The sequence below is a fragment of the Plecotus auritus genome, assembly GCF_963455305.1.
Source record: "Plecotus auritus genome assembly, chromosome: X".
NCBI lineage: Eukaryota > Metazoa > Chordata > Mammalia > Chiroptera > Vespertilionidae > Plecotus > Plecotus auritus.
In genome coordinates, this window is record NC_137784.1 from 127,398,234 (window position 1) to 127,416,952 (window position 18,719).

Genomic DNA, 18,719 nt, shown 5'->3' on the forward strand with positions numbered 1-18,719 from the left:
CTGGTCAGGGTTAAGTGTGGTTATTTCATTGAATTTATTTTATTTTTATCATTATTACCTTATAATTATACCTGTAATTATAAACACTTGTCAGGTATCTCTTTATCCTGAATACTTTCACAGCTAAGAAATAGCCACTGAGTTTCATGTGGATGTAGCACAAGCTAGGATCATTGGTGCCATGCATATGGTGTCCATGTTAATTGGCATAAATCATTAGGCTCCATAAACCATGTTACACTGTGTATCACTCCTTCTTTGGCATTCAGTGTATAATACAATGTGTTTGAGATGCTCCACAGAGCGGCCCCGCACTTAATGAATGCCACAGACCTTCTTTATGACACAGTGTCAGAGGTCTGAGTTTGCAGAGTGATATTCTGGAAAAGTGCCATGCGCTTTCATGAGCCTAATGTTTAAGAGTGTCCCACAAATGCTGGGCAGATGGGTCCTTAGGACTATCTCTCCAGCTAACTGGAGATGCTAAGTAAGGTACAGGGGAAATTTAACAAACAGGAACTTCTTGTATTTGTTCTATTGATTTTTCTGCCAACAAAAAAAGTGTAACCAATTGTGGTGTTTTCAAATAAAAACATTGGGAATAAACTCTGATTTTAGAGAATGATTTCCTGGCCAGACATGCAGTTGCATTTGAGGAAAGAATGGATATAGCAGGAGATAGGTAACAATGCCAGGTCACTTAACAAAGCAGGAAGGGTAAGGGCCAGGGTTGTAAATCATTATTTATAATTGAACAAAGTGGTAATTTTAGCAACTTTGCATTCTCAAATATGAGACCATCCTCGTGATAATCAAACTATTACTCTGAAACAGTTTGCTTATCAGGAGACCAATTTGAGATGACCTGAAAATGGAAATTGTCTTTCAATTCATTTGAATTGCAAACAGGTAGAAAACCTATAGCTACTGTGGCATATTGTTAAAGCAAATTCAGGTACCTACATTGACATCCTATTTACATTTCTTTCAGAAAAAAAAATCAGGTGAAAGATATCAAAAACACATTTCACAGCAGGCAAATTAATTGGTTTTACAGTATTTGAATGGAGGGTTTGTCAAATAAAACATGCCTTGACAATTAATAGTGTCATTTAGAGCCAAAAAAAATATTGGCTTATTTGTTATTGGATAAAAAGAAGGCAAACATTTTGTATTAGGAGCTTTTAATGTGTTTAAAATCTTCATTAGAGATTAATGGACATGCTTACTTAGCATAGCTCCTCATTAATTTGAGACTAAATAGTCACTGCTTTATTTCAATCTCACTGTTGTTTCTTAACGTGTTTTTTTTTTTACTTCTTTTTAATTAGATCTTGCATTTTAGTTTGGTCTCTACATCATTGGAGATGTAGAATTAATTAATGAGATGTATAAATCTAATGGAAGTGAGTTATTCTTAGCTATCATTTCATTTTGGTGAGCAGTTAAACCACATGTAAGAGGGTGCAGATCCAAGAGATTTAAGAAGTATAGAAAAAATGTGAACTTCACTGAATATATTTAGCGCTGTCACTTGGCATTAATAGATAAAAATGTTTTAATTAGAGTTATAAATAATAGGGGAGCTGGCCAGGATTCAGTTCCTATGCACACAGATTGTTCTTTAGGATCATCACTGTCAAAGAAGAGCAATTGTAATTCTGTTTCAGTGGAACCGCAGTGTCATCCACTGGCAATTAAGACAATCCTAACTACAGGGTTTAGAGAATTAAGAAGGTGCCAAGTTCATTAGAGGTTAGTATGAAAGTGGAGCTATTTTCTATCAAGTATATTTTGTTGTCACATTTTATTGAGGGCATATATGGGCACAATTTATAAAGATTATTTTACTTACACTGCTTTAAGGAAAATTTAGCTAGTAAAAAGTCAAACTGAAATCCAGATTTCTTGATTTAAAGAAGACATTTAAATCATTAGCTATGTATTGAGAAGAAGACTGAAGTAGTTTCTTTAGATTGAGGGATTATTCATGTCAAGGATAGACCTTTCTTTTCTAAAAGACTTTCAAAAAATAAGATATATATTTAAAAGGTTCTGCTATAAATGGGGTTATAGCAAGTCCCCAGAATATACCTATGGCAATGTCTTCAGAAGCTACCAGTAAATCCTGAACTCCCACTTCATTCCCCACCATTAGGAAGTCTTTATATCTTTAGAAGCCATAAATGCTTTGAAGAACTTTTCAAATGTATGTTATAAAAGATAATCATATTTTAAAATGTTTCATACTAACGATCACATAGTAAATATGATTGAAAATAGCTCTCCTTTTAACAATTTGTAAACTTCCAATGTTATATAGGAATGATCTCTCTCAGGAGGATATGGTTAATCAAGTTCTCTGTTTCCCTAGAGCCAGAGTTGAATTAATTTATCTCCGGAGAGGAGATCTTCAGGTCCTGGGGCTATATTTTGCCCTGGGGTTAATTTCATCTGGCCTTCTGGGTAATATTATGGTATTCACCACTGTGGTATTCCAAAAAATTATTACTCCTACTCTTAGGCTCTCTTCTTCCATTCAGAATGAAACCTCTTATAGATTAGAGCAGGCAGAGAACTGCAAACTGGTTAATTAGTTTATTATTATTGGAAAGAGCTGTAACTAATATTGGGGAGCAGAGTGTCACCTCCTTCTGAATTACCAGAGATACTTGGCTTTCAACTCTCACCTTCTCCCCACTCCTCCCATTTTTATCTTGATACTAGTACTCCCGATTTATACAGCATCTCCTTCTAGTTTCATGCTGTAGCTAGCTCTTTATCTCTCCCCCTTAAACATTGCCAGATAATTTTATTATACTTACCTAGCAAATTCGTGTTGCTGTTCTCAAAGACAACTATTTTTCACCTTTCCTTTCTCCTCAGATTTTCAATAACAGCCCCCTCATTCTCAGCAGATGACCTTGCCATATACTTTATAGAGAAAAATATATACAGTCAGACAAGTACCACCTCATCTTCTCATCTTTAATTTCTACACCCCAACTGCTTATGTACCTAGGTACTATGGCTTCCTTCCTATTACAATGGAAGTAGTATCCAGAAGTGCCCATGCTCCTATTTCAGGCAACCCCTCCAATTGTCTCAATCCACTCTCTCCTTCTCAAGGACTTGCTTTTAACATCATCTACTTTCTGTTTTGCAACATTTTCCCCCTCTCCATTGATTTATACTCATTGGTATAAAATATATCTTAATGTCATCCCTCTTAAAAAAAAAAAAAAAAAAAGGCGAAATCTTGACCTCCACATCCCTACTACCTATCATCCATTTCTCTGCTCCCTTTCACAGTGGAAATTGTTTATGCACTTTCTCCATTTGCCCCTCTCATTCTCTCTTCAACACACACCAGGCAGGTATGCATCCACACGTCACTGAAGCAACTCTTACCAAGGTTATCAATGACCTAGATTTTACCAAACCCAATGGCTGACTGCATCCCTATCTTAATGGCCACTTTCTCTCTTAAACACTTTGTAGTCCAGACTTCTAGGACACTATGCTTACTTGATTTTCCTTCTGCCTTCCTGGACACTAAGAATTCATGTTTGACTTTGGAATACATGACACATGGTAGATATACTTTGCTGTATGGAATGTGGACTCATAGAAAAAGGTATATAAATGGTCTTTTAATTCAGCTTCATCTTAGGATGAAACCAGTTTTATAGATAAGGCCTATATATAGCACATTTATGCTACATGCTTTATATGACTTTTTATGTAATGGTTGCCTTCTTAATTATGTTTGTATTAGTTATTACAAAAATTAGTTTGCATTTCCCATGTATTAAAAAACCATCTGCAAGGTAAGAGAAAAGTACCTGGGATTTGACAATTAGCATTAAGAATTCACAATGAAAATAATCCATGCTTAGGAGATAGAGAATTGAATGTTGAAAAATGGACTACTACATAGAATAAAATATATGTAATATTATAGAATAAATTGAAGGTGAATAAAATCACAGAATCCAAAAGATACCTGAGAGATCATCTTGCCTGACCACCAGTCCAACATGAAGGTGCTATTATTTTGTAACAAAATGGGAAATATGAAAACAATAGTATGTGTGAGTGTATTGGCATAAATCTGCTTTCATATTTGAAAAAAGAAAAACTGTCCTTCTAACCTTTTGGGTGTGATTTTTACAATGTGCTTTCATGACAAAATAAAATGTTGATAATCTTATGTAGATATCCTATAGTTTTTGCACTGTTATGTGAAATACCAAACACTGGGGATGTGTAATATATTCATATGCCTTTGCTGTATGAACTGAAGAGTGAGTAAGTGATTTGTCCAAAATCACACAGTTAATTCACAGTAGGGCATGTACAGGAAACTATTGTTTCCTAACTGTGAGTATGTTTTTCTTTTCACTACTTTATTAGATCATATTTACCTGAAAGTGAGATTACTGCTTTGCAATTGTTTAGTTGCTCCATACTATGAAAGTTTGATATGACCATGGAGCAGTCAGGTGCATCTGAAAACTCTAAAAGCTCTAACATTTACTCTTTAATTCTCAAAATTCAAAAGTGGACTTGCTTCCTGATGCATTATATATATACACACTAGGGGCCCGGTGCACAAAGATTCATGCATGGGGGGTGGGTCCCTCAGCCTGACCTGCACCCTCTCCAATCTGGGAGCCCTCAGGGGAGCCATCTCCAATCCGTGAGTTTCTGTCTGTCTTTGCAATCATATGAGTGAATTGTCTGAGACCCCAACCCAGTTTGGTTTGTTGCTCACAGAATAATAGAGGCTTTTTTTCTTTGCTTCATTGGTGGAGATTTCCTGGAAGTTTTAGGATATCTTCCCTTTTAATTTTTCCTAGACACTCTGATTTTACTTGTCTCTCACCTTTGTATTTCCTCCATCCCCCACAACAACAGTAACTTTCTCCAGGCTCACTTTGCTCTAGCGTCTAGGATATTCGTCTGCCATCAGAACTATGATTCCCAGCATTCCTGATGCTCCCCACACTCTCGGTTTTCCCTTTCTGCTCTGTCTCTGTCCCACGGCCTCCGGCTCTGCCAAGTCCTCCAAGCCGCCAGCTCTCCCTCTTTCTGCTCTCTGTCTGATGGCTTGGGGAGCCAAGTTCCCCAAGCCACTCCACTGTTTACCACCTCTCCCCCTCTGCTCTCCACCAGGCGCTTGTGTATGCAAATTAACCCACCATCTTTGCTGGGTTAATTTGCATACCCACTCCTGATTGGCTTGTGAGCGTAGTGGAGGTATGGTCAATTTACATGTTTCTCTTTTATTATATAGGATTTAGCTCATGCAGTTTAGCCTTGTTAATGATGTCTATCGATAGAGTTCAGAAATTGCCTTACTTCAGTTCAATTTCACATCTGTATTTTTACAGTATCATCCTTTACTAAAAGAGATTATGGGCCTGCACATGAGATAGCCATTAAAGTTAATGGAAGTGCAATAAGAAGGGATTTCATAGAATCAAGATTTTAATCTTGAATGGTTTTTGTTGTGGCACTAAGATATAGACAGGACAGAAGTGTATATTCTGTGATCCCTAGGGAGTCAGATGCCTGCCATGAAATTTTAAAAGAAAGGGTACATGGCTGTAAGGTATTTGGGTTAAAAGGTAGGCACCAAGAACAGACAGAAGGCTGAGAAGAGCACAGGCAGGAAAGGGCAAGTGAGCTGGGTCAGAGTCTGAAGGCTGGCAAAGATAAATAGGAGGATACAGCTTGAGTGTGAGCAATAGAATTAAGGATCTAGGAAAGAAGCCTGAAGAATGTATACGGAGGGGGTCTGACCTTGGAGATCCTAGCCAGTAGAGACTGTACAGCCTAGGTAGGCAGTAGCACTAGCACCAAGAGTGACCTCAATACCCAGCTAGGGTGACCAGAGACAGGGTATCTGGGCAAGGAGGGGCTGTAGTTCAGGCAGCCAGACATTTCCAGATAGGCTCTTGGTTTCTTAGGGTAATTTTTCTAGATGTCCTACCTTATTTTCCTTTAAGATGAAGCTCCTCTCCCCATTTTTAGGTCACTCTTATATAGAAACCAGTTATTAGACCAAATAAATGAACAGTGAGCTAATGACTATTCAGAGCTGACTGAATTAAGTACTCTTCACTTGAAATTCCGTCTGTCATTAGGTATTCTCAGCTGATGATGGGTCTTGCTGCATATGAATTCCCCTGTTGCTCATTCTTGTTTTTTATAATATACTTTATTGATTTTTTTACAGAGCGGAAGGGAGAGGGATAGAGAGTTAGAAACATCAATGAGAGGGAAACATCGATCAGCTGCCTCCTGCACACCCCCTCCTGGGGAAGTGCCCGCAACCAACGTACATGCCCTTGACCGGAATCGAACCTGGGACCCTTCAGTCCACAGGCCAATGCTCTATCTACTGAGCCAAACCGGTTAGGGTCCCCTGTTGCTCATTCTTAATGTAATCAGTGAAGAGGTGGGTTCATAATAAAGCACATCACCCACACTTTCTCCACTTCTCCCACCCCCACTGCTCCTTCTCTGTATTCTATTAGCCCCTCAAGTCCCACTCTAGCCCACTTTGTCACCTCAGTCAGAGTCACCAGATGGAGCAGCAGCAACCTGAATAGGATTTAACAAATAGTGACATTCACAGGATTTCTAGGGGCTAATTTACAAGGTGATCATATTATCTACTCAATGGTCCCAAGGCACAGAGTACTGACACACCTTTCCAAGGTCTTTAGAGAGAACTTAGAATAGACGGTGTTGGAGACTTACGATGCACAACCTAGCAGGCTAAGGTACTTTTATATACCTCAGGACATCTCAACCCCACAATAAGCCTAGAAGTAGTTCTTTTTTAAAAATTCCCCTTATATACAGAGGGAAACAGAGGCTCGGGGATGTTCAGGTTTCAGATCTGGGATTAAAATCTAAGTTTGTCCAGCTTCAAAGACCAGTCTCCTTCCACTATCTCTTTATGCCCCTAGAAAATATAGTAAATTATCTCATTTATTTGCTCAAATAAAATGTGATTGCTATCTCTACCTTTTTAACTTTAGTTCCATGTAAGATTCTGAGCAACGGGTAATTTTCTGTACATGGCTTAAAATGGCAAATGTTAAATTCCTTTGATCTTCACATTCTATTTTTGGCTCCTTCTTTTCTTAGAGGGAATGGTGAATATTAGCCTGTTTTACATGGTATATTTTGACCATATAACTCCCTTAAAAATGGCCAGAAAAATATTTTAATGTAAATATCAACTCTTTAGACACCCAGGACTGCATTAAAAAGAAATTAAAAGATGACCAAGTTGGCTGTAACATTTCACTGTTATGAAATCTTTCTTTTGTTTTCATTAAAGTTATATTACTTGAGGACTTCTGTCTGCAGCTTATGTAATATTAACTGTTCTCGTTTAATCACAGACTCATGAATACACACTAGAATAGGGACAGGTTAAGGTGAGGCAGAAATCAAGAGGCAGAAGAATCCTTATGTGAACTGTGTTTGAAGTTTTGGAAAACTTGGACTCCCTGGATAGGGAGGGAGATAAAACCTTTGAGGCTGCTTCCCCTTGCTTTTACAAATGACTGATGATGTAGATTAAAATTTTTTTAAGAATAGAAAGTTCATTCGGTAATACAATAGCATAACCTGAGTTTTCATTTTATTAGTAATGCCATGCAGGGGAGAACTGTGTGCTGCAAATCAATCATGGGGATAAATGTAGCAATTTGTTAATAAAAATACAAACTGAATTAATTTAGAAGCCACATTGTGTCAGTCGTGGATATTGTTTTTAACTGGACCAGTAACATAGTATTTTGTGCTATTGGTATGTCAGTCAGTGTCACTGGCACTTGTTAGGGGAATTCAAGCATTCATTAGCAATTAAACTTGCAACTTTTAAGTTTTTGTCCTTTTTATTAAATTTAGTGGGGTGACACTGGTGAACAAAACTATATAGTTTCAGGTGCACAATGCTACAGTACATCATCTGTACACTGTATTGTGTGTTCACCACCCCAAGTCAATTTTCAGTCCATCACCATTTATCCTCCCTACACCCTCCTCAACCTCTCCCCTCATGCCCCTCCTGCAATCGCTACACTGTTGTCAATGTCCATGAGTTTTTCTTTTTTTTTCCTTTTAGCTCTATTCCCCCACCTGATCCCCGACCCAGCACAACAACCTCCCCCCTAACAGCTGTAAGCCTGCTTTACGAAGTCATTGCCAAGATGAAATTTACCTAAAATAGTGGGCTTTGATTGCCAGGTATTATGAGGCAACCTCAGGATGATTTTAAGGGGAAAAATGACCTCTCTTCTCCCACAATCCCTTAATAATAATGTACTGAGAGGCATGCATTGAGCTCCTCCAGGTTAACAATGTGGTGATTATTATTCTTTTAATGTTTTACATTAATCTCAATGTTTTCTATTAGTGCTAGCTGCTGCTTATGTCTCTCAATGCCACAATCAGGGTATTTTTGATATCTTATATTACCCTAATTGCCAAGAAGTATTCTCCAAACTGATTAATTCCAGAATGATTAAAACATCCTATGCAATTCATTTATTGTTGCTGCAGTTAATTGAATATTTGATTATTTAAAGGTACCCTGATTATTTTCTAAGATATGTATTTATCACTAGGCAGATGATCTGTGTGTGGTCTCTCTGTGGCTACATGGGGTGGCAGCCTACACTGTCACATGCATAGAGGGTAGGCACTTGTGAGGGCTCTCAGTCAATTCACCACCTGCCTGACATGCGCATGCCTTCCTGGCTGGCCTTCAGAAGACCACATTTGTGCCCAGCGCAAGAGGTTCTTTTGGGACCAGGAGTGAGAAGAGCACAGCCTTGCTTTCTGCTCCAAGAGGAGGGGTTAGAGAGGGGGAATGCAAAAGGACGCTGCAGCTCTGAGTGGCTAACTTGCGCTTTGTGGACCATCTGAATACTCAAAAGAGGATTTAAAGAGAAGAGAAGGTGGCTCCGGAATTAAACAGCAGTTTGGGAACTCATCGGATAGCGGTTCTAATCCTGGTATCACCACTAGCTCTCTTCCCCTCTTCCCCAGTATTCTCTCACACCTGTCTGAGTGACTCCAGAATTACTGCAAGAGGGGTGTGCGTCAGAGAGAGACAGAGAGAGACATAGAGAGAGCAACTGGGAAAAATTTGGACTGAGCCATAGCCTTAGTTCAGCTTTCTTTCCCGGCGCAGCTCTGCAGGGAGCTCAGAGACGGGAGTGGCTTCAGGTGTCCCCGCCACTTCTCAGCCATGTCAAGTCCTTGGCCCCTCACTCCTATATGGAGTGAGGACTACAGTCAGGATCTCGGCGGCTGGGAGCTTCTGTCGGACATGACTCTGTCCACAAGCCCGGTAGGTACTGTCTCCTGGACACCTAAATCAGACCTCCTGTATGGTATTGTCAGTATTGTCTGTTTCCCTTGTAAATGTTTGTCTCCCCAATTTGTGTGGCATCTTGAAGGCACAAATTATGTTGTCTTTAGTTCTTTAAATACTCCCTCTTGGGACCATCTTGAGCACAATGTGAATTCAATCCAGATTTGCTGTCTAAAGAAATAAATGAAAGAATTGATGAATAGGTGGAGGGGGTGAATGAATGCCATCCTATTACCCTTGTCAGGATTACCTTACAATGTATATCCCAGTGGGTCTCTAATTGTTTGTTTTTCCATCCCATCTAGACATGTAACTTGGAAAGAAAGAGGCCAAGTTTCATAGTTATTTGTATTAGCAACCCACAATACCTCACACTCTTCTAGGCACCTAGGAAATACTCGCCGGTTAATTCAAACACACTTGCAGTGGGAAAAATACTTGCGGCTTGAATGTAGTTGTCTGGCAGTGTAAACGGCTATAAGTCAGGGCTAGATGAGCTTGTGGAACTCGTGGCTCCATGTGAATGCTTGATTCCATTATTTCCTTTAAAAAAATTCTGAACACTTCATGTGGATGCAATTTATTTCGCTGCCCTTGTCTGTAGAGTTTTTCCCAATCCTGAGTGCTACCAACTGCAATAAGTCATTATTAGATTTCCTGTAAAGCCCCAGAGTCCACAACTCTTTCTATTTTGACAGCATTTCCCCAATAAGGAAATGGATATTCATAATACCAGGTATAGAGATGATATTTGCAGTTGACAAGAGTGAGTCAAATCTTACCTTGAAAAGACAAGAAGATTGGACTTAATAATAAAGCAGTAAGAAGAACAGGACAAGGGGTAAAAACCTGACTCATTGTGTGGGGCTTTGTGGGTTATTCATATTATTTATTTCACTTGCTGCTCACAGAAACCCTGTGAGATTTTAAAGGAATAGGTATTGTTATTACCATTATTTTATTTTATTTTACAATTGGAAAAAGTGGAACTTTAAAGGATTAAAGTTACAAAGTCCAGCTCCCTGGTGATAGGGCCAGGACTCCCACCCAACATTTATACTCATAAATGTTGTGTCTGCATATTACCAATATTTTTCCTCTTTAATTAAAAAATTAATGTTTATGCATTTGTATGGAAAAAGGAGGACAAAGACCTCCTCATGAGAGTGGGCCATACATTTTTAGCCCAGGCAGCCCACACTGATACAATGCAATAGCAATATTAAAGATTAAAGATTTTGCTATAATCATTTTGATATTGGTGTTTGGGGAAGGTATTCATTAGAAGTTTAAGAATTGTCTTGGAAAATAGTTATTGGAGCACTGAACAATGGAATGAGATTTTATTTGCTGTTAAGAATAATCAGTTGAGTTCTGTAATCTTTGTAATAGAACATTATCTCCAAGTATATGTTCTGTAAGTATTCATTCTGTGCAATTATAATAATTATTAATGGGGGGTATTACAAATACTAAAAACCCAAGAATTCAGTCAAGAAAATTGGAAAGTGCTGCATTAAACAAATTAGATAGGTGTCACAGAGCCTTTAATTTGCATCATGGATCTCCAAGAGGCAGATAGATTGCAGCATTTCTCAGTTATTTGGACATGCACCTAGGAAATAGTCATTGGTTAATTCTTTCATTTGAAGAACTAGTGTCCATAGGATGATCTCCTTTGTAGCACTTACCACAGTTACAATTGTACATTAACTATGTGATTCTTCATATCTGCCTTCCTCTTGAATCTGCAAACTCCATGAGAGAAGAAACTGTTTCCTTTTGCTTCCTATTATATCTGTGCCTACTGCAAGTCTAGTGGCACAGACTCTAGCCCTCAAAAATATTTGCTTAATGAATGGATAAATTAACAAAGAACTGTGCTAGGCCATCTATGGTTCCCTAACAAAAATCTACATTTAAGGTTCTTGACAATGTGTGCCCAGCCAACTTTTTTAGCCTTTCTTTTTATTGTTCTTCTACTCGGTATTAGAATATGATTGTTCTTGGAAGGGTGACTGTATAATTTATCATCCAAACTGGGACATTTTTAAGGTGGAAAGAGGACACTATCAATTAATTATGCCAGGGTAACCCAGGTTGGATGGCCGCTCATTGTTGGTGACTCTTTCTCACCCTGCCTCCCCCACTAGGGATTTTATGCTACTTGGAGCAGGTAACTTTACATGGAGAAGGTATTCAAAAATATTAGCTGAAATTAATGCATGCAAAGTAGCAACTTTAATGCTAAGTTGAGATTTGCTGATGAATTTAACATATATTTTAACTTTGAGGGAAACTGGATCCATATTCTAGTCCCCATTTCCTGAAATAGAATTATGTTCATATTCAAATGTGTCAGAGTAACTAAGGGATTATGACTTAATTGTCCTGTAAGAGGCCTGAAACATGTGGACTCTGTGGAAGTGCTCTCTGAATAAAACCAGCCTTTTATATCCCAAGGCAGTGAATCAAAGAGAGCAAATATTATATTTACCAGAACTGGAGTGAGGTGGAAATGATCAGATTGCAATTCTGGACAGGCTGAAAGTATGAAGGAGAGTGGTAAGAATGTTGGGAGGATGCCCATACCTGCATAGGTGACATCATGCCTGGAAGACCTTTGTCCAGGTGGCTCTCAAGTCCTTCGTTATGCATTGTTTTATAGCTGGTGTCTCACTTTGGTGTTTGGACTCTTGCTTTCATTATGGAGCCCCTGGAGGAAAGGACCAACTGCCAGACATGGAGTATGTCCTCAGTACATTTCTGCTAGTTGATTGAATTTTGGTTGATTAGAAAGTTGTCACACTGGGAAAGATGGCTCAAGGGATTAACTGTGTATGTGTAAGAGTCTAAGTGCCAAGGCAAGCATGCAGTTTACATAGGAGTTTTACCCTGTGTTTTCAATAAGAATTGCAGGCATCTATGCCGAAACTGGTTTGGCTCAGTGGATAGAGCGTCGGCCTGCGGACTGAAGGGTCCCGGGTTCGATTCCGGTCAAGGGCATGTACCTTAGCTGCGGGCACATCCCCAGTGGGGGGTGTGCAGGAGGCAGCTGATCGATGTTTCTCTCTCATCGATGTTTCTAACTTTCTATCCCTCTTCCTTCCTCTCTGTAAAAATATCAATAAAATATATTTAAAAAAAAAAAAAAAAAAAAAAAAAAAAAAAAAGAATTGCAGGCATCTGGTTGGGCTCATAAGTTCAAAGAACTTAATTTAATCGTAGAAGTGTTTCATATAGACCTCATCTTTTAAAAATCTGTGATTATGAGTAACACACTAAACTGTGTCAGAAGGTCAAAGAGACCTTAAAGATCAAGAAGTTGAACTCCTTCTTTGAATACCAGTAGATGAGCAAAGTGAAGTCCCATCAATGGGGAAGGATGGATCAGTGTCCTACTGCAAATCAGTGACAGAATGAGGCACTCGCTTTCTGCACCTTGCACTGTGGTCTTACTGTTTCATTGAAGTAAAATAAAATTGGTCATTTGCAGATCCCTTGTGCTTTGTATATAATAAGGAAAAACCACATTGATACCTACATTTATTTTCCTTAGAATTTTTCCTAAATAGTAAAAATATTATGCAATAAGCTTCTCTGAAAGTAACTAGATTGTGCTTAATTTTTTTATGTTTTTTTAGGCAAGCCTTCCCAGTGATCCAAGCTGTGTTGAAGAAATCTTGAGGGTGAGTTTAAACCTTTATTTCTGTGCCTTTTAATAATGAAGCAATATATCTGCTTAAACTGTTTAAAGTAATTACTGTTCTGTTTCCAGGAGTATAACTTCAAGACCCTTCTGCTTATACCTCCTGTCTCATTTCTTACCTGTCATGCCGATCCTTTAATCAAGCTAGTATCCTAATCTCACCAACCTTCTGTCCCATTCTGACATCCTTATGGGTCTTTCTTTGGAGTCTGGATGGACTCAACACCTGTTTAAGGAAACTTACACTGGTTAAACATCTTACCCAAAAATTTTGCCTTTCTGCTTTCTGGGATCTCAAGACAATGTCATTGTTCTATTCCACTACATTGTTGATGGCACATGGTTATGGAAATTGTAGCCTATAAGGAGGGGATGAGATGTGGAAGCAAGGATGGGAAGAGAAACAAGAATGATGGCCAGTGAGAAATGATACTGATGGGAGTGAATTTGTGCATGAGAATAGCATGGAGGCAGCAAAAATTTACAAATGGTGGCACTAATCTCTCCCAACATAAATGATTAACCAAAAGGAAAAACCAAAGCCAAGCCAGAAGAATGTATCTCCTGTATCTGGCTTTTGGCATCATAAGGCAATATGGTACATGAAAAATAGGTGTCATAGAAGAGAGGTCCAGTCCTGCCTCCACTATTTGTCATTTCTATGATTTGTACAGATGATTTCATCTTTCTGAATCTCCCTTTCTTTTCTGTAAAATAGGACAATAATACCTGTCCTTATTTCCGTATAAGCTGCCAAGTAGTATATGAATGCTTTTTATTATGATAAATTATTATCACTGTGACCAGGAGGAAACCATGTAGGATTTCCATTTGGGAAAGAATCTGTGTGCCAGTTAAAATTCTGCACCCCCTTTCCTCACTTACCACATTCACTCCAATTCCCCCTGAGACTCCTCCTGGTAAATGCTTCTTAGAAGTCCATTTTTTTTAATCAAACCCTGCGAAATCACAGCCAAAGGAATAATAAAGAGCAGAAAACTGTTTACTACCAAATTGAATAGCCACATGATTTCAACTTTTGTGGATATTCATGTACCTTTTTAACTAAAAATCATTGTTAATGATTATTAAAAAGGAGTCCTATCACTCTGATCAGAGATGAGACTATCTGAATTAGGGATATGCTGGCTACTTTTATAAGATAAGAGACCAGGAACCCCTCAGTCATCTTTCCTTGGGATCCAAGGGTCTCAGTGTGGGGTGGTTGACTGTTGTGAAATCCTGGGAACCCAGTCCCTTGCTCTTTCCATTGGGTCAACAAAGGTCAGATACACCAAATATACAAAATCTTTACTTCTGTGATGGCTGTGTTCCTTAAAGGAACATATTACCCTGGTCACTACAGTAGTCTTGCTTTTCCAAGTGATGTCAGTGGTCTTCTATTAACTCCCAAAGGAATGCTGGACCCATTTCAAAAATTACTACCTAATCTGTCACAATTGAAATCTCTACTTAAGAGCAACCTGGCCCAGGTGCCTAGGTGGCTCACACAGTGACTAAGTGAGGGGAGCGGGTGAACACCTGTCAGGGGCTAGCAACTCCAGTCTGCTGGAGAAGCCACTTAGAAAAACAGAATGTCATGTGGAAAGAAAAAAAGCAGGTTGTTTTAAGAAGTTTGAAAAAGCTAACACCCTTTGAGAGAGTAAAATGTGTTTTTCTGTTGTTTGTACAATAGAATCTAGCGAAATGTTTTTTCTTACTTTTTTGAGGGGATATAGGTTATATAGAAGTCTTTTATATCTGTCTTTATTGATTTTAGAAAGAGAGGAAATGCTGTAGCCTGTTTGTCTCAATGAATAGAATGTTGGCCCGTAGACTGAAAGGTCCAGGATTTGATTGTGGTCAAGGGCATGTACCTCGGTTGCAGGCTCCATACCTGGCCCTGGTCAGGGCACGTTCAGGAGGCAACTAATCAATGTGTCTCGTTCACATCAATGTTTCTCTCTGTGTGTTTCTCCCTCTCCCTTCCACTCTCTATAAAAATCAATGGGAAAATGTCATCAGGTGAGGATTAACAACAACAACAACAAAAAGTAGAGAGAGAGAAGGGAAGAGAGAAAGAGGAGGGAGAGAGCTGCCTCCTGCATGTTTCCTACCAGAGATCAAGCCCACAACTTGGGCATGTGTCCTGACTAGGTATTGAACCAACCCTTAAGTGCTGAGACAACTCTTAACCAACTAAACCATTTAGTCCAGGGCTATAATTCTTTATTTTTTTTTTTAAACACCATTAATGAGTGGGCTTTTTTTAAATTGAAGAATGACATATTTCATTTACCATACTTGGAATAAAAATAAGCTTTCTGAAGTTTATGTCCTAAAGTTTATTACTAATTCTTAAACTTTTACAGACTGCATTTCATGGAACAGAGTTCTTACTGTATATTTTGTTATCACACATTCATATTTCTATTTGTTTGAGAGTCTTAGTGTCTTTTGGATGGCTCTACAGTCTCTCTCTGTCACTTTGCTCCCCATCAGCCTCCTTCTTGGAGGGAGTACCTTTACTATTTATCTCCAACTCTTTCTAACACCCTCAATGCTTTTCAAACTAAGCAGAGTCCAGAGCAAGTAAGGTCATCTTCTCTTTTTTACTGAAATGGAGCTATGCAGAGGAAGGAGCCAAGGGACAAGGAGGACTGGCCTCTAGTTGCTCATGACATTCCATCACTGCCTAGCTCTGTGGCTTTTCAATCTTTTCATCTAGAAAGCAAAGGGTGATTCAACTTTCCACCCCAACATCCACCTGCAGTGAAGGAATCTAAGGTGTAAACTCTGTTTGCATATGTAAAATGGAGATCTCAGTATGTTTGCTCTCTCAACTTTTCCAACCTCCCTGATTCTCCCCTTTTTCCCTCTATAGCACCGCAGACAATGTATGCAAACCCACTTCATCTAACATAGGGAAAAACTTATTTTATTAACGAAGGTCAATACAAATGACCTCTCCCCAACTCTCAACCCATCAGTGTCCTGGCAATGGAAATGCTTTTGCCTAATGCATTTTATTTTGACCCTTTTTTTCCCCAAAAATGCTGTTCAAATTCAAACCAGTTGGCTTTCTATGAAAGTTTATCTTACCATTACTCTGACAATGAGCTCAGCTTCCCTTCAGACCAGCACTTCCACTTCTCTTTGTTTGCTTGCACTTCAAGTTCTCTTACTAGGTTGTAGCCCACCTTGTCTGGTCTTCCAGAGCCCACTTGACCTGATATAGCAACCTTATTTCCCTATAGCACAACTGGCTTTCAAAGCACTTGAACCTTGTTATCTTATTTTTATCATAAGAAACATGTTAGTTCCTTACTATATCAGGAAGTTGAGACCTAAAGAGGTTATAAATGACCTGTAGTTTAGGGTGAGGCTAGTATATGGCAAAGGAGAAATAGAAATCAGACTCCATTTTGCACTACACCTGTCAGCCACCTTATTCACAAACCTACAGCAAGAATCTTTTGATTTAAAAAAAATTATATTGCTTAAATTCCATTTCTGATAATATGTGCAAAGGAAATAAAAGCACTAACTCAAAAAGATATCTGCACTCCCATGTTCACAACAGCATTATCCACAATAGCCAAGACATGGAAACAACCTAAGTGCCCACTGATGGATGAACAGATAAAGAAGTTGTGTCTGTGTGTGTACTAGAATATTATTCCGCCATAAAAATGAGGATATCCTATTTATTTGTGACAATATGTATGGACCTCAAGACAAATACTATATGATCTCACCTGTATGTGGGATCTTAAAAAAATTCATAGAAAAAGAGATTAGATTTTTGTTTATCAAAGACATAAGCAAAGGGAGGCTAAATTGGAGGAAGGTGGTCAAAAGGTACAAATTGCCAAAACCGGTTTGGCTCAGTGGATAGAGCGTCGGCCTGCGGACTGAAAGGTCCCAGGTTCGATTCCGGTCAAGGGCATGTACCTTGGTTGCGGGCACATCCCCAGTAGGGGGTGTGCAAGAGGCAGCTGATCGATGTTTCTCTCTCATCGATGTTTCTAACTCTCTATCCCTCTTCCTTCCTCTCTGTAAAATATCAATAAAATATATTTAAAAAAAAAAAAAGGTACAAATTTACAATGATAAGATAAACTAGAGGCCCGGTGCACTAAATTCGTGCATGGGGGGGTCCCTCAGCCTGGCCTGCACCCTCTCCAATCCGGGACCCCTCGGGGGATGTCTGACTGCCAGTTTCAGCCTCGCAAGCCAGACCAAGGGACCCCACTGGTGCACGTATCTGTGCACTGGGCCTCTAGTTGTTAGATAATAGCAAAAGATTGAGAGCATCCCTCCTGCAATCTGGGACCACTGGCTCCTAATCACTCACCTGCCTGCTTGCCTGATCGCCCCTAACTATCCTCCCCTGCTGGCCTGATCACCCTTAACTGCCCTCCCCTGCCAGCCTGATTGGCCCTAACTGCCCTCCCCTGCTGGCCTGATCGCCCCTAACTGCCTCTGCCTTGGCCCCTGCCACAGTGGCTTTGTCCAGAAGGACATCTGGAAGATGTCCAGTCTAATTAACATATTACCCTTTTATTAGTATAGATAAGTACTAATGAGGTAATGTCCAACACAATGACTATAGTGGTCTAGTATGGTATATACTGTGTGGCACATAGGATAATTGTTAAGAGACTGAAACTTATGAGTTCTCATCACAAGATTTTTTCCTTTTTTTCTTTTCTTTTTGTTGTATTTATGTGAGAAGATGGATGTTAGCTGAACCTACTATGCTAATAATTTCACTATATAAAATCAAACTATCATGCTGTACTCCTTGAACTTATACAGAGATACTAGAATATATCAATTATTTCTCAATAAAACTGGAAAAATAAGACCTGTAAAAATGCTTCAGACACTGGCTGATTTATTTTAGAAGTTTTGACTAAGAATACCAGCAAACCAACATATGTTGAGCAGGTTTGGAGAATGAATTATTTCTTCCTGCTATTCTTTTTTTTTTTTTTTTAAATATATTTTATTGATATTTTACAGAGAGGAAGGGAGAGGGATAGAGAGCTAGAAACATCGATGAGAGAGAAACATCGATCAGCTGCCTCCTGCACACCTCCCACTGGGGATGTGCCCGCAACCAAGGTACATGCCCTTGACCGGAATCGAACCCGGGACCCTTCAGTCCGCAGGCCGACGCTCTATCCACTGAGCCAAACCGGTTTCGGCTCTTCCTGCTATTCTTAATATTTTCAAATCTCATTTCAAATATAAAATAATAATAATAAGTTACTGCTATTAATAAAAGAAATAACAACAATAATGTGCTACTTACTGTATGCTAGATACACTACATTGTCATTTTCTCTTCATAACAGCCCTAACAGATTTTCTTATTAATCACATTTTACAAAATAGGAAAGGGTGAAATCCAGAGAGGTTAAGTAATTTGTCCCCATGTCTCTGACAATGTCCTGTCATGCATTCCCTCTGTTCCTGTTGGTTTACCTGAATCCATCCACAATTCACAAGTTCCATTTCACTTCATAATTATGGCATCAACAAACAGTTCATTTCAGCTTTTTTTGTTTCCTTAATTTGTACAAATCCAGTTATGTC

General features: G+C 39.0%; 1 protein-coding gene across 1 annotated transcript in view; it reads left to right on the forward strand.

The window, feature by feature from the left end:
- The window catches only part of AFF2 (ALF transcription elongation factor 2), a gene marked incomplete at its 5' end in the record, with an annotated part of 502,187 nt that overhangs the window by 224,348 nt on the left and 259,120 nt on the right, over positions 1 to 18,719 (forward strand). The window contains one exon of the mRNA XM_080653155.1: positions 13,051 to 13,095. Coding sequence (XP_080509281.1) covers positions 13,051 to 13,095 — 45 coding nt within the window. The remainder of the gene's footprint in view (positions 1 to 13,050; positions 13,096 to 18,719) is intronic.